This window comes from Pongo pygmaeus, chromosome 6, assembly GCF_028885625.2.
Source record: "Pongo pygmaeus isolate AG05252 chromosome 6, NHGRI_mPonPyg2-v2.0_pri, whole genome shotgun sequence".
NCBI lineage: Eukaryota > Metazoa > Chordata > Mammalia > Primates > Hominidae > Pongo > Pongo pygmaeus.
Window position 1 is genome coordinate 103,949,940 of NC_072379.2, and position 15,634 is coordinate 103,965,573.

Consider the following 15,634-nt stretch of genomic DNA (forward strand, 5'->3'; position numbering starts at 1 on the left):
AGGCTGCTCCAATTTTCTGGAAGCAGGAGCCCCCAGCGCAGGTCTCCCTGCTGGTCTGTTAGTCTCTCTTGTACTTCTGTTATTCATGGCTTCCCAGGGCATGGAGCTCAGAAGGTGGTCTCCAAACCTGCTGGGAGAATAAGGAGTGCTAAGTGTCCTGACATTCCTGGGGAGTCCTAGTGCCCGAGGACTGTGAAAAAGTCAGCAAGTCAGAGAAGAGGGGAAGATAAAAAAGGAAAAATCGAGCCCTCATGCAGTAGGGCATAGGATGCTGCACAGGCTGCCTTTGGGACCAGCTGTGCCTGCAGCAGTGTGGCCTTGGGCAGGGAGTCCAGGAGGGTTTTAAGGATAACCCTAGACCTAATCAACTGCATCTGCTCAGTGCCTTCCCTCTGCAAATGAGAACGAAGAGCCACACAATTCCAATGAATGGCCATTGAAATTCACATCAATAAGGAAATGGTATCAGAGCCTGGGAGGGCAGGAATTGAGAACGTAGAGATTAGGAGGCAATTTGATTCTGCAGGGAGCGCTGGTGTAGGGTGAGGCAGAGCCCCAAGCACCCTGTCCCCAGCACTGGCCCAGAACAGGCTCCACTCGGGAGCAACAAGCGGGAGCACTCCCCTCGGCAGCCACCAGAGGTCATTGGTTCCTGCTGTTCAAGCTGCAGGCTGCTCTGCAGTGCCTTCTAGCCAGTACAGCCCAGACAGTTACTGTTTCCCAACAGTGCTGGAGGAAACACTGACCCAAGGGGAGACAGGGCAACTCCTTACAGAACACCCTCCATCCCCCTGCCAGGAAGACTGGGAGCTGGCACCTTGAGCAGAGACTCTGGGCTCCCATCCTAAGGCTTTGGCCTTCAAGAAGCTTTTCCTGAGCACACTGAAAGATGAGGAAATGGCAAAGCGTCCCAGGCTACTTATCAGTGCTCCAGCTTCTGGCCAGGTACCCTGACACCTGCTGCTCCCAGTTTCCTGCCAGAGGAAAAGCCCTCAGGAGCACCTTCCCTCCCCCAGGCATCATTAACTCACTCACTCTGCTTTTTCCTTTTTTTGTATTAGAATCCAGTTCTGGGCGGGCAGCCTTGCACCTGAACCACCTCCATCCAGAAAACAAAGCATATTTTCTTTTTAAACCTTCAAAGGTTTATTCTGAATGGCATTTTTGCCATATTAAAAAAAAAAAAAAGTTTATCTTCACACTGACCTACAGCAAACTCAGGATATTCTTTGTCCCAAATTAAACAGACTTTTTCTTTTTTAATCTCTATGTTAGCAACATCAGGCCAGGCACGGTGGCTCATCCCAGCACTTTGGGAGGCTGAGGTGGGTGGATCACTTGAGGTCAGGAGTTGGAGACCAGCCTGTCCAACATTGTGAAACCCCGTCTCTACTAAAAATACAAAAATTAGCCAGGTGTGGTGGTGTATGCCTGTAATCCCAGCTACTTGGGAGGCTGAGGCAGGAGAATTGCTTGAACCCAGGGGATGGAGGCTACAGTGAGCCGAGATCGTGTCACTGCACTCCAGCCTAGAAGCCAGGGCGAGACTCTGTCTCAAACAAACAAAAACAAAAACAACAACAACCAAAAAACTCTATGTTAACAATATCAGCATCCAGTTAGAAACCAGCTCTTCCCTGACATTCAGTCACTCACAAGTCAGTCTGACCAAAGTCCACCTCTTAAACAGCTGTTAAATGGTCCAGGCCTCAGCATAGCTTGCAACCTTTCCGGCTTGGCCTCTCTGTGTGTTCTAATCTGTTTGCACTCAGCCACCAATGCAAATCTGACCATGAAAGTCTTTGTGGGCTGCCCAAGGCCCAGAGGTCCAAGTATAACCTTCACAGCCTGGCCCTCCCCACCCCTCCTGCCCCAGCCACCTTCTCCCATAGCGTTGCTGGACTTCTCACTTCTCCTTGAACACCAGTGCTCCGGCCTGGCTCTGTGCTTTCCGTGGGCCGGGCTCTCCTGCTGGTGTGCCCTCCCCCATTCTCCGGGTGAACACTCCCCATCTGCCCAGATCCGGAGGAAACATCCTCTTCTCTCCCAGTGCCTGCTGTTCCTTCCTAGGTGTTTCTGCTGCACTCATCATGTCCTGTGGCAAGGTTTTATTTCTACATCTATGTGTCCTGACCAGACTGTAAGCTGCCTGACGATGGGAACCCTGTCCCAGTATACATGTCGCTCTGGAATTATCCCAGCAGCCTATACATTATCTAGCATTTAGGAAGGGCTCGATAAATGTTTGATGAATGAATTAATGTTCTCAGTGGAGGTTAAATCACATAACACAATAAAAACCAAACTGGCACCCCACCAATGCTTGGTAAGAACAAATGCTTTAGGTGGGGATCAGGCTGTGCTGCCTCTCCTCTTCTGAGAAGAGACTGGGTGATGACAAAGGTGAAGTGTCCGTGCATAGCGGCACATGCTGCACACGTACCATGCATGAGCAGTGAGTTATGCACTCACGTGCAATACCGTGTTTAATCTTCACCCCCAATTTCATAGATGTGGAGCCTGAGGCTGAGAAAGGTTTGCCCCAGGTCATTCCACAAAATGAAGGGCAGAGTGGGCTTGACATCAGGCAACACTGAGGGTGGTGCTCTTTATTGCAGCACTGGAAGCCAGAAGGCCAGGGGTCAAGTCTCAGCTCCTCTGCTGTCCCACTGTGTATGTAATCTCAGCCCATCACTTCATCTCTTTGGGCTCTGTTTTCTTATCTTCACCACAAAATAGTCTTTAGGCTCAAATAGGATTGGGCTATCAAAACATCTAAAAATCATAATGAGCTATGCAGCTATGAAGGACCATGGTTACTAATCTCTGTGGCTCATCCCTCTTTCCTTCAGGCCTTTTTTTTTTTTTTTTTTTTTTTTTTTTTTGAGACGGAGTCTTGCTCTGTTGCCCAGGTTAGAGTGCAGTGGCACAATCTCGGCTCACTGTAACCTCTGTCTCCCAGGTTCAAGAGATTCTTGTGCCTCAGCCTCCCGAATAGCTGGGATTACAGGGACACACCACTATGCCCGGCTAATTCTTTCTTTTTTTGTATTTTTAGTAGAGACAGGGTTTTACCACATTAATCTTCAACTCCTGACCTCAAGCGATCTGCCCGCTTCGGTCTCCCAAAGTGCTGGGATTACAGGCGTGAGCCACAGTGACTGGCCACTTCAGGCCATTTTCTTCCTTCCCCAGCTGTCTTGGTCTTACTTTCCCTCCCAAAGCTGGATTCCCTATTTCTGAGCACTTCTGTGACTTCACAAGGTTGGCTGCGTTTACACCCAAGGAGCTGTCCATTGTCCTTACCTTTGCTCATCTGAAAACCCAGTGAGCAGGCAGCCTTAGATGTTTAAATTCCCATGGCCTCCCTGTCCTGGAAGGGACACTCTGCCCCTGCCCGCAGCCCCCACATGCTTCAATATTCTGCTCTGTCTACCTCCCCACCCTCTCTTACCCCTTCCCTCTGAATCCATTACAAAAACGTTAAACTTCTACTCTGTAGGCAAACAAGTGGGAGCCACCAAAGAGTTGTGGGCAGAGCAGGGGCTCACATCACTCTGGGGAGGTGTGTGGGGTGGACTGGAGAATGGGCAGAGTGAGGCGCAAGGAGGCCAGGGGGAGGCGACTGCAAGAATCCTGCTGAGGAATGCAGGGCAGTCACAGGGGTGGGGCCCTTGCAGTGTCTGCGGCTCCTCGGGTTGATTGTATTTCACAGCCCGAGACAACTCCCTGTATCTTCAGGGAGCCATCAGTCCTGAGCCTTGGTCTTGCCCCCAGTTCATGCCAGCACCAGGCAGGAAGAGATAAGCCGCCCAGTTTCTCCCACAGGCGTCTGGCCAGGGCCTCTCAGTGATCGCTTCCCTCTCCATAAAGCGCTGGGAAGACTTCCAGAGTGCTTCCACTCCCTCAGCCCCAGTTGCTCCGGGAAGACCCGCCTGGTAATTCCAAGCATTTGGAGAGGAGCCCCGCCTACCTGGGGAGAGGGAGCCCTCCCCCACCTGCTGCAGGGCCCCCACAGGGAGGCCAGGGAGCCTGCTGATTTTTCTTTTGCTTTGGCTCATTTTCCTCCTGGAGCAGTGGGCTCATCTTCTGCATTTTTAATAGCTGAGCATATTTAGCATTCAACACACACGTGTGGGTTGATAAGGCCCAAAGAGAAGGCAACAAGCCATCCAGGGGAGGAAATCCTCCTCCTACCTCCTCTCTGCCTCTTGCCCACCTCGGCCTACATCCGTGGGTCTGAGTTCCCCATCAATTCGCCAGGCCAGACCAGGGTTACCGAAGTGACAGCAGCTGGGAGAGTCAGACTGGCTGACTCGGTCACTGTGCCAGGGTCTGGTCCCGTGGCTGAGCAGGGACTCGTAAGTAAAGGCTGAAATGCTCATCGTAGCTCAAAAGAGCCAAACAGCCATAACTCTTTCTTGATTCTTACGTGGGGACCGAGTCTTCTTGCCCACCTCCCTCCACTGTCATCAACTACATACATGTCAACACTGTGGGATGGTGGCCAGGTACCCCCTGACCTCTGGCTCCCACAGGGGTGGTCCCCACTGTCAGGACAGTGAACCAGTGGAAGGGGCCTCTGAGAGGCTGAGTGCAGGGCTGGGGGTGCTGGGCAGCCTGTGAGTGCTGTCAGGCATTTCTACAGGGGACAAACCTGGTAACATGGCAATGCTCTCTCTGTTTTCCCCTTTCTTCTTCCTTTTTTTTTTTTTTTTTTTGAGACAGTCTCACTCTGTCGCCCACGCTGGAGTGCAGTGGTGTGATCTTGGCTCACTGCAACCTCTGCCTCCCAGGTTCAAGCGGTTCTCTTGCCTCAGCCTCCCAAGTAGCTGGGATTACAGGTGTCCGCCACTACACTCGGCTAATTTTTGTATTTTTAGTAGGGACAGGGTTTTGCCATGTTGGCCAGGCTGGTCTTGAACTCCTGACTTCAGGTGATCCACCTGCCTTGGCCTCCCGTGTTGGAATTACAGGCATGAACCACCACGCCGGCCTCCCCCTTTCTTGTAATGCAGTTATTTTTTAACCTACTCAGCCACATAAAGGAGAAAATAACAAAACGACAGACCATTTAACTTTGTGCTGGAATGCCAGGAGGTCAGCCTGAACTCTAGAGTAGTGTTTTCATTGCTGTACATGTGAATTTGAGCTATTTGGAAAGGGTGGCCCTAACCTGCTGTTAAATCTAATCTAAGGGCCACGGTCCAGCATGGGTTGGCACTGCTTATGCTTTCTTGGCCAGTAGGGGGCGATACAGAGTTCACTTGGAGCAATGGAACAGAACTTAGGCAGGGAGTTCTCTGCACCGCCTGATGCAGGTCTTCCAGGTCTGTTTCCACTACAGACCCAGCAGCACCAGGCCAAGGGGAGAAAGGAGATGGAATTTAGCAACTCCTGATGGGAGCGTAACATTTAAAGAGATTAGAGGAGCCCAATTAACACACCATTGAATTGAAAAAATCAGAGGGTCCCACCCAGGGTCAGTGGCCTATGTGTCTAGATCCAGCAGCCACTAACCACTTCAGGCTACTAAGCATTTAAAATGTGGCTACTGTGGGGGCCAGGCACTGTGGCTCACACCTGTAATCCCAGCACTTCGGGAGGCTGAGTTGGGTGGATCCCTGGAGCTCAGGAATTCGAGATGGTAAAACCCTAACTCTACAAAAACACAAAAATTAGCCAGGCACGTAGTGTGTGCCTGTCATCCAAGCTACTTGGGAGGTTGAGGTGGGAGGATCACTTGAGCCCAGGAGGTTGAGGCTGCAGTAAGCTGAGATCGCACCACTGTACTCCAGCCCCAGCCTGGGTGACAGAGTGAGACCCTGTCTCCAAAAAAAAAAAGATAAGAAAAAAAAGTGGCTACTGTGGCTGAGGAACGGGATTTTAAATTTCATTTAAGCTGAGTTTATTGAAATTTAAGAACAGATACTTGATTCAGTTATTAGAAAATGTTTAAGTTTATTTAGAACAACTTGGGTGTCAGTCTATTTTATAATCTCTAGTTTTTATGAAATCTAAAAATGGGTCAAATATTTCTGATGAAAATTTAGTGTCCAAATTGAGATGTGTTGTAAGTGTAATAAAACACATGCAGGATTCTGAAGACTTATGAAAAGAAAATAATGTAATCTATCTCATTGGTTATATGTTGAAATGATAGTATTTTGAATATATTAGGTTAAAGAAAATAGTCATGTGTCACTTCATGATGGGGCTATGTTCTAAGAAATGCAATGATAGGTGATTTTGTCATGCTAACATCGTAGAGTGAACTAACACAAACCCCTGCACACTGGCCTGGGAGACAGAGCTATACCCTGTCTCAAAAAAAAAAAAAGGTGACCAGTTCCACTTTTCCAATGGATCACCCTCTTCTTGCCGGTCTGGGCAGGATTCTGTCCTGTCAAGTATAAAAGGTGTTTGAACCTAAGCTGTATGGTACAGCCACTTGTTCCTAGATTACAAACCTGTTCAGCATGTGATTGTACTGAATACTGTAGGCAATTGTAATATAAGGGTAAGTATTTGTGTGTCTAAACATATCTAAATATAGAAAAGCTACAGTAAAAATATGGTATAATCATCTTATGGGACTGCTGTTGACTAAAACGCTGTTATGCGGCACATAACTTTTTTTTTTTTTTTTTTTTTTGAGGTGGAGTCTCACTTGCTTTGTTGCCCAGGCTGGAGTGCAGTGCCAGGATCTTGGCTCACCGCAACCTCTGCCTCCCAGGTTCAAACAAGTCTCCTGCCTCAGCCTCCCGAGTAGCTGAGATTACAGCCATGCACCACCATGCCGGGTTTTTTTTTTTGTATTTTTAGTAGATACGGGGTTCCACCATGTTGGCTAGGCTGGTCTCGAACTCTTGACCTCAAGTGATCATCTGCTTTGGCTTCCCAAAGTGTTGGGATTACAGGCATGAGCCACCATGCCTGGCCAATGACTATTATTAAAAATTAATTTCATGGCTGGGCATGGTGGCTCATGCCTGTAATCCTAGCATTTTGGGAGGCCAAGGCAGACGGATCACGAGGAGCTCAAGACCAGGCTGGCCAAGATGGTGAAACCCTGTCTCTACTGAAAACACAAAAATTAGCCGGGCGTGGTGATGGGCACCTGTAATCCCAGCTACTCAGGAGGATGAGGCAGGAGAATAGCTTGAACCTGGGCGACAGAGGTTGCAGTGAGCTGAGATCACGCCACTGCACTCCAATCTGGGTGACAGAGCAGGCTCTGACTCAAAAAAAAAAAAAATAATAATAATTTCACCTGTTTCTTTTGTACTTTTTTCCAGTGTGGCTGCTTGAAAATGTAAAATTAACATGTGTGATACACATTACATTTCTATTGGATAGTGCTAGTCTAAACAATTCTAGACAAAAGGTCAGCCATCTCCAGGAATGGAAATCTTAGAATCCCTTTCAATGGTCACATCCATTTCATTCAATTCGACACATATTTACTGACACGAGTACCATGCTTGTTGAGTTGGTGAGAGGTTTCCATACAGGAGGCCCTGCAGTAACTACTGGGCAGGAGGAAGACAGGAAGTGGAGTCTATGGCCGACCAGAGAAAGTGTCACATGTGAGGTAAGAATTAAGTGCTCCGGGGATTAAAAGAAAGGCGATAGCATATCAGGTTGTTGGCAAGGAGGAAGTGAATGAGGAAAGAGCATTGAGAGAAGGTAGCCAGTGACACGGGCAATAAGAATGGTAAGGATTATGGCCAGGAGAGAAGGGGACTGAATGCCATGGAAACACCGGGCTTAGCAGACCCAGAGCCCTCAGACTCCTCTTTCCCTGTCCCAATCCTCCATGGCACCACCCTTGGCCTCTGTTCTTCTTCTTCTCACACCATATACCTCCCTGGCAGGCCCATCTGTACCCACAGCTTCCATGCCCACGTCTACACTGATGACTCTTTAGTCCTGGCCTATACCTATCTCTTGACCCCTGGTTCCAAACATTCAATGCCCACTCACATTTCTTTGTAGATATTTCTCAGATACTCAAAATCCACTGACTTCCCAGCTGAACTCATTCTTGCTTTCCCTCCCTCAACTCTGGCCCTTACTGTCCTTCCCTTGAGGAAGCAGCAGGACCACAACTCAGCTGTCCTAATGCCCTCCCTTGTACTCTAGCCCTACATATGACCAGCCCCAAAGTCCTGTGGAGTTTTCCCTCCTTAATATTTATCTCACCCAGCCCCTCCGTACACACCACTGCCTGGATCCAGGCTGTCACCACGCCTCGCCTGGGTGACACAACGTCCTCACCGTTCTTGTTGCTTCCTGTGTGACCCCCCTTCCTGTGATGACCCCCCAAGCCATCCTTTTACGTGGCTGTCAAGGTGACCAGACTACATCAGAAAACTGCTCCTTTAACATCTCTTTGCAATTTCCAGGGTGAAGTCCAAATTCCTGAACTTAACACATACAGCAGAACTTCATAATCTGGGCCTCACTCCCCTACCCAGTTTCACATCCTGCCTCTCCCCACATGCAAATACTTTTGCACATTCTGTTCCCTTTGCCTAGGACACCCTTCCAACTCTCTTAGAATTTTTTTTTTTTTTAGTGGTAAAATAGACATAACATTAAAAGTTTACCATTCTAATCCCATTCTCTTTGTCTACCTCCTTCCTACTACTTGTCCTTTGAATTTAGCGGAAGTGACCTTTTTTTTTTTTGAGACAGAGTCTTGCTCTGTCGCCCAGGCTGGAGTGCAGTGGCACAATGTTGGCTCACTGCAACCTCTGCCTTCCGGGTTCAAGTGATTCTCCTGCCTCATCCTCCCGAGTAGCTGGGATTACAGGTGCGCACCAACACACCCAGCTAATTTTTGAATTTTTAGTAGAGACAGGGTTTCAGCATGTTGGTCAGGCTGGTCTTGAACTCCTGACCTCGTGATCCACCTGCCTCGGCTTCCCAAAGTGCTGGGATTACAGGTGTGAGCCACCATGCCTGGCCAGAAGTGACCTCTTTTGAAAAACCCTTTCTGAGTGCTCAGCCTGGGTTAGGTGCCCTTCTCCTTTGCTACTGACCTCATAGTCCTTATCACTTTGTACTGTGTTAGCTTAGTTTCTATTTACAGACTCCCTAAGACAATGTCTGTGTCTTAACTTTGTATCCCCAGGGCTGCAGTGTACAGTTGTATAGGTTATGCACTGTGAGAGGATGCCTGGCTAAGGAAATAAGCAGGGGATGAAGGCCATTAGTGAACTGTGCACCTGGTACAGGCCTGCATCCAGACTGTTTTCTAATTTGCACAAAGGTGCTTGTGTGACACCAGTGGGCCCTGTGTATCCCCCGTGCTTGTTATAGAGTTGACACACATAGTATTACAATAGGTGCTCATTAAATGTTGAGTAAAGATGGATGGATGTTCCAGGCAAAGGTACCAGGGGTAGAGATGGGGGGAAATCCAGCCTAATAGGGTGGTATTGGATACTCAGTATTGACTTAGGGGGGCTGCAGCTAGTTTGTAGAGGGTCCCTTATGTTTGGCTGAGGGACTAACTCTTTAATTCAGGAGGCAGTGAGGAACTTTGTGCATTTTTGATAGGACTGTGATATAGAATTTCAAAATATTCAGGCTTGAAAATGAGACTCAGAGAAGTAAAGTGACTTGTTCAAGGATACACAGAAAGTTAGAGGCAGGGCCCAGACTTGAATTTGATTTTCTTACTCCTAGCTCAGTACAGGTCTGGGGAACTGCACTCTGGGAAGCTGCACTCTGGGATACCTCTCAGAACTGAGGCTGAACCCTCTAAGGCTCAAAGCCAAATCATCCCAGCCTTGGAGACTCTATCTCTTCCCTGACACATGTTCCTGGACGTGGTGGGTAGACGGATGACAGCCAGGCAGATGGGAGGTGAGGACAGTTAGGAGACTGCTGCAGTCCATGGTTCGGCCTCATTCATGGTGCACCACTTGTTCTGTCTTCAGAATATTTACCGACTTGAAGGCATGGCAAATTGCCCGTGCCTTTCTCTTCTTCCCACAGGTGAACACTCAAGTCTTTTCACTACAAGCTATCTCTCTCCTTACAAATCTCTTGGTTGCTCATCTCTGGACCTGGGCTAGTTTCTTCAGATTCTTTCTTTCTTTCTTTTCTTTTCTTTTCTTTCTTTTTTTTTTTTTGAGACAGAGTCTTGCCCTGTTGCCCAGGCTGGAGTGCAATGGAGCAATCTTGGCTCACTGCAACCTCCACCTCCCAGGTTCAAGAAATTCTCCTGCCTCAGCCTCCTGAGTAGCTGGGATTACAGGTGCGTGCCACCACGCCTGGCTAATTTTTTGTATCTTTAGTAGAGACGAGGTTTCACCATGTTGGCCAGGCTGGTCTTGAACTCCTGACCTTGTGATCTGCCCATCTCGGCCTCCCAAAGTGCTGGGATTACAGATGTGAGCCACTGCACCCAGTCAGATTCTTTCAAAACCACTTTTTGCCCCTAGCTGAAGGGGACTTGACTGTAGCAGGTCTTAAGAAGTGTATATTGAGTTGGACTGGATTGAGTGTGGACAATGATTTGAACCAATGGTCTCTCTGAAGGTTTGCCTTTTGGGCAAGTGCTTTTTGGTGCCATGGGGCTACATGAGACCTCTCATTTGCTCTTTTACAAGGAGAGTTCATTGATGATCTTCCCCGAGCTCCCTGGGTCTCCTCCTGGCTTATGTGCTCCTTCCCTGGCTTTCCTTATTGTGTTTCTCTGTAGCTCATTTCTAGACTCCGAATAAATTATTTGATCATTTTTATCTTCACTCTGAGTCTGAAGAGCCAATTCTCTAATTTTTTTTTAGAGAGATTTGACTTGTCAATCTTTATCCCAGGATGGAAGTGCTGTCCTTTGGCACACAGGATAATATAGTAATAATAACGATGACGTTATGCTAAATTATTTATTGAACATATACTATGATCCAGATACTGTGCCTCCTGCTTTATAAAAACTAGCTCACTTAATCCTCACAACAGTCCCATGGAATAGAGCTATTATTGGCCCCACTTTACAGATGATGAAATGGAAGCACAATAAGATCAAATAACTTGCCCAAGGTCACCCAGCTGAAATTTGTGCCCAGGCCAGTGACTCCAGAGCTTGTGGTTACATCGGGACACCACGCAGCCCCAGTAAATAAATTCCCAGGCACATTCTCATCACAGATAAGATGGATTGCAGGTTAGTGACTGGGAGACTCACATCGCAGGTGGGCGGGCAACCACCACTCTCGGGCTGAGTCTTCCCTAACCAGCTACAGCCTCCTGCAGGATGGACCCGCAATCCCAACAACCCAAGGAGAACAAAGCTTGCCCATGAGGCCCAGCTGCATGGCATGTAACTCCTCCATAGCCATGCCTACACCTTTCCACTCCATCACAAAAGGCTCTGTAATTGATCTGACATAATTAGCTCTTTACTAAGTCATCATAATTTCCAGTGTGCAGTGACAAACCCATTGATGGATGATTTTACTCTACAGCTTGCCTAGGTACGAACTTAAGTGCAATTAACTGTCATCAATTAATGGAACACTTTTTTTCTTTAAATAAATTAGATGGACTCTACACTTATCCCTTCTCTGTCTTCTCAAGGCTTGAAAGATAAGCATAGAGGTGCTGTCAGAAGCCAGTTCCTTAAGTACCCCAAGCTGGGTGCCAACAGCATTTGAAGATACTCATCTTCCTTGTTTTAAATTTGGTTTCCTAGCTGTCTTTTCCACAGGCAACCTTTTCTGACTTTTTAGTAAGGGCTGAGATAACAAAATGAATTAAAAGCCTCAGATTTTTTTTTTTTTTTTTTTGAGACAAGAGTCTCACTTGGTCATCCAGGCTGGATCGCAGTGGCGCAATCTCGGCTCACTGCAACCTCTGCCTCCCAGGTTGAAGCAACTCTCCTGCTTGCCTCAGCCTCCCGAGTAGCTGGGATTACAGGCGTGTAACACTATGCCCAGCTAATTTTTATATTTTTAGTAGAGATGGGGTTTCACCACGTTGGTCAGGCTAGTCTTGAACTCCTGACCTCAAGTGATCTGCCCACTGCAGCCTCCCAAAGTGCTGGGATTACAGGCATGAGCCACCACGCCTGGCCAAAAGCCTCTGATTTTTCACAGCCCACTCCACCAAAGGGGTGACCTTCTACTTGGCTTTCCTCTCTCTCCCGTGGTCAGCTCCCAATTACTTGCCTCTGCTGGTGGCTATTCCACTATTCCACAGGACCTGGGACCCAGTGTTGGGGGTAGGGCCGTGGCCTTGCTCCACACCAGGCAGACTGTCAGTGCTTTTGATTTTACACCAGAGCTTCTCTTCACTGGGGTGGAAAATTGAGAGGTGGCAGCAGAACTGAGAAATATTTCCCTGTTACCCTTTTCTTAGACACAACTTGGCTCAACTCTCAAGAGAATAAAAAAATCCCCCATCAGGCATAGGGTATTTTTTTTTTTTTTGAGACAGAGTTTCGCTGTCACCCAGGCTGGAGTGCAGTGGCGTGATCTCGGCTCACCACAACTCCGCCTCCCGGGTTCAAGCAATTCTTCTGCTTCAGCCTCCTGAGTAGCTGGGATTACAGGCATGTGCCACCACACCTGGCTAATTTTTGTATTTTTAGTAGAGACGGGGTTTCACCATGTTGCCCAGGCTGGTTTCAAACTCCCGACCTCAGGTGATCTACCTGCCTCAGCCTCCCAAAGTGCTGGGATTACAGGCGTGAGTGTGGCCCATATGGTACTCTTAAGGTCCCACATGCCCTCTATTATTTAGGGTTATCTTTCCATCATTTTGGGTTTCTGTCCCTTCATTCCTCAGTCCCCCAAATTCCTGCATGTGACACCTAGGAACAAAGCCAGAGAGTAAATACTGTTTCCCCGTGGTGACAGGAACAGCAGGGGGGGACAGACAGCAGCTGGCTGCCAGCCAGCTGACTCACCATGGTTTATCCCTTGATCCTTTCGCAGGAAAGACTGTGTGCTGTTTGCTGCTGGAGGTAAGTAGATTGTCTTTGGGCGTTTTGAATGGCTTTGAGGTGCTGCTGGCAGAGTGATGGCCGCTGAGACAGGCTTTTGTTTTCACCTGTACTAGTGATGTCCTGGGATTGGAGGCTGGAGACACTGGAGAGGGAGAAGGTCTACACATTGAACCGTGTCTTCTCTCTACAGGGGCAGAAAGTAGAGAACTCAGCACAGCATCTGTAGCAGGTGAGGCTCTCACACACTCACATACACTCAAACACACAACAGGCGGAGAGAAGCGCTTTCCCTACAGCACTGGCATTCCTGAAGCCTAGGTTCTGATGAGATGATTTGTCTTGACATATGCTCCTATTCCACCAGCTAGCAATAATTATGTTCTGGGTTTCTGTATCAAATGGCATGCTCAACTAACATCAGGGTTCTCATGGGAGGCATTTACCAGGCCATCTTTCTGCAAAACCACTTCCACAGGAGTAGCAGAGGGACACCAGGTGTCACCTGAAGAGTGGGACAACCACACATAGCCAAAGCAATTCCTAGACAGCTACACAGAGGCCACAGGTCCATCAGGGCAGTGGACAGGTCAAGACTCTTAACAAACAGGAAACTCTCGAACCTGACAATCTGCAGGAGCACTAAAGTAAGAGGGACCAGCAGGCTTGAATCGAAGGGACTTTGCAAGCAAGGAAGTGGCCCAGCAGCTGTCCCGGGACTGAGAGGACAGTGTCAGCACACCCCTGCTATGGCCTCCTCAGGGTCCACAGAGGTTCAGGGCCACATGCAGGAGGATGTCAACGCTTGAGGCAGAATCTGCAATGTGGGGCATGGACTTGGGCCGGCGAGCACAACTTCCTGAGGTTCTACAGAGAATACCAGAGCTCTGGGCAGAGATGCCTCACTTGTTCACATTCTGTTAGCCACTGTGCTTTCGACTGAATGGGCAGGATGAGGATACTGACCAGGACAGCAGATACATGAAGTAAAGTTCTAGTGTGCACCCACTATGGGGTTCTTAAATTGTTTTAGAGTAACAGATCTGATAAAAATTTAAGACCCCAGCAAAACACACTTTTACACCTGCCCAAAAACTTTGTACATGATTACAGAAAGGAATCCCAAACCCTAAAAAAGACAAAGCTTCCTGAAACCCTAAGTCCTCTCTGGCTGTCTTATGTCTCACATATAATTAGTGCTTAATTAACATGTGTTGAATAAATAAATGAAATTATAACAGTTCTCCTGAACTAGAGATCTGAAAATCTGGCTGAATTTGATAATGCAAAATGTGACAGGCAAAGATGACAGATCATTCTCTCTCCAGCCCAAAGCTGAGCCTAGGCTTCTCTCATTAGGGCACCTTTCCTGGTTGCTTTTGCAGGCACCCTGACCTGGGAGACGCAAGCCTCCCACCTGTGGCCAGCTGCGACAGGAGTCTGGGGTTTCTCTGTGCTCCCTTGTACCAATGGGTTGCCAGGCTGTCTCAAAGCAGACTGAATTTAGTCTTCTGATGCAATGGGAATTAGGAGGAAGCAGATTTTTGAGGATCATCCAATTGCTGGGTTTTTTTGCTTGACCAGTGCTCATATGCTGCCTACACAGAATAAATTTACAGGGTGCTTTTTCCTCATTGAATCAGAGTAGACCTTTGCATACAGCTTAGTTCTCAGAAGCCATCCTGTTGAAGCTTTTGAAAACAAAGAGCTAATTCTGGGGCCTCTGTTTTGAGGGCTGGGAGCCAGGAGACCTGGGCTCCCACTCCAACCACATATACACAGTATTAGGCTCGTGGCCTTCAGTTTACCACTTGAACTTCCTTAGTTCCTGTGTCTTTATCTGTGAATGAAGTGGGTCCCTAGATGGCTTCGAAGCCTCCTTCCACTCAGTCACCATAAATACAAGGGATACTTATACCTGTTCGTTCCCTTCTCATCCCTCATGATTCCTGGATGTCAGAGCAGTAATAACAGCCGAAATATCGAACAATTTTACTCAGGCAAGATCTTCCTTGGAGGAATTCATCCTTTGTAAAATTGTACTGGCTTTTACAACCCCTGTGAGACAGGCAGGAAGCAGCCAGGGGTCTCCACCCTCCTCACGGCTGACTGGCCAAAGGAGACCCAGAGAGGTGAGGTGATTGCCAAGGTCAGGGCTACTCAAGGATCAGGGCGCCTCTGTGCTGAGAACATGGGCCTACCTGCCTCTCAGGAAGGCAGGAAACTAGGTGAATACAATTCGAATCCAGGAAATTAGAAAATGCAGAACTTATCACTAAAGGTTAGAACTGGATTTTAAAAGTCAACTAGTATGATCTTTCTGATAGATGAGGTTATCAGTTGCCAGCCTTCAGGTTAAAGCTAGTTAGCGACAATCCTGAGACTAGAACAAAGTCTCCTTACTTCAAGTCTGTCGACTTTCTGCCTCTCAGAAATGTCTTGTTTAGCAATTTCTTTTTCGGCAGAGGCTTCCAATATGAAAGTAAGATTTTGATTTTTACCATTACTGCTTTAGATTTTTCTGCAGTCTTCATTCACTCCTTTGCTATTACTTACTCAAAGCTGGTGGTGGGTGGGTGTGGGATGTACAGAAATATTTCTTGGTTTAGGTGGGGAGATAAACCTGAATAATGAAGATACGTTTTATTTTGCTAAACTAAGGGTTAAAAATTA

The 15,634-nt window shown here is 47.8% G+C and overlaps 1 protein-coding gene across 9 annotated transcripts in view; it reads right to left on the bottom strand.

Annotated features, from left to right (window-relative positions):
* ATXN7L1 (ataxin 7 like 1) overlaps positions 1-15,634 on the bottom strand; it is a 270,423-nt gene that overhangs the window by 46,761 nt on the left and 208,028 nt on the right. For all 9 annotated transcript variants that reach the window (XM_054495144.2, XM_054495140.2, XM_063668428.1 and 6 more), the window contains one exon: positions 12,926-13,148. In XM_054495144.2, the coding sequence (XP_054351119.1) occupies positions 12,926-13,148 (223 nt within the window). The remainder of the gene's footprint in view (positions 1-12,925; positions 13,149-15,634) is intronic.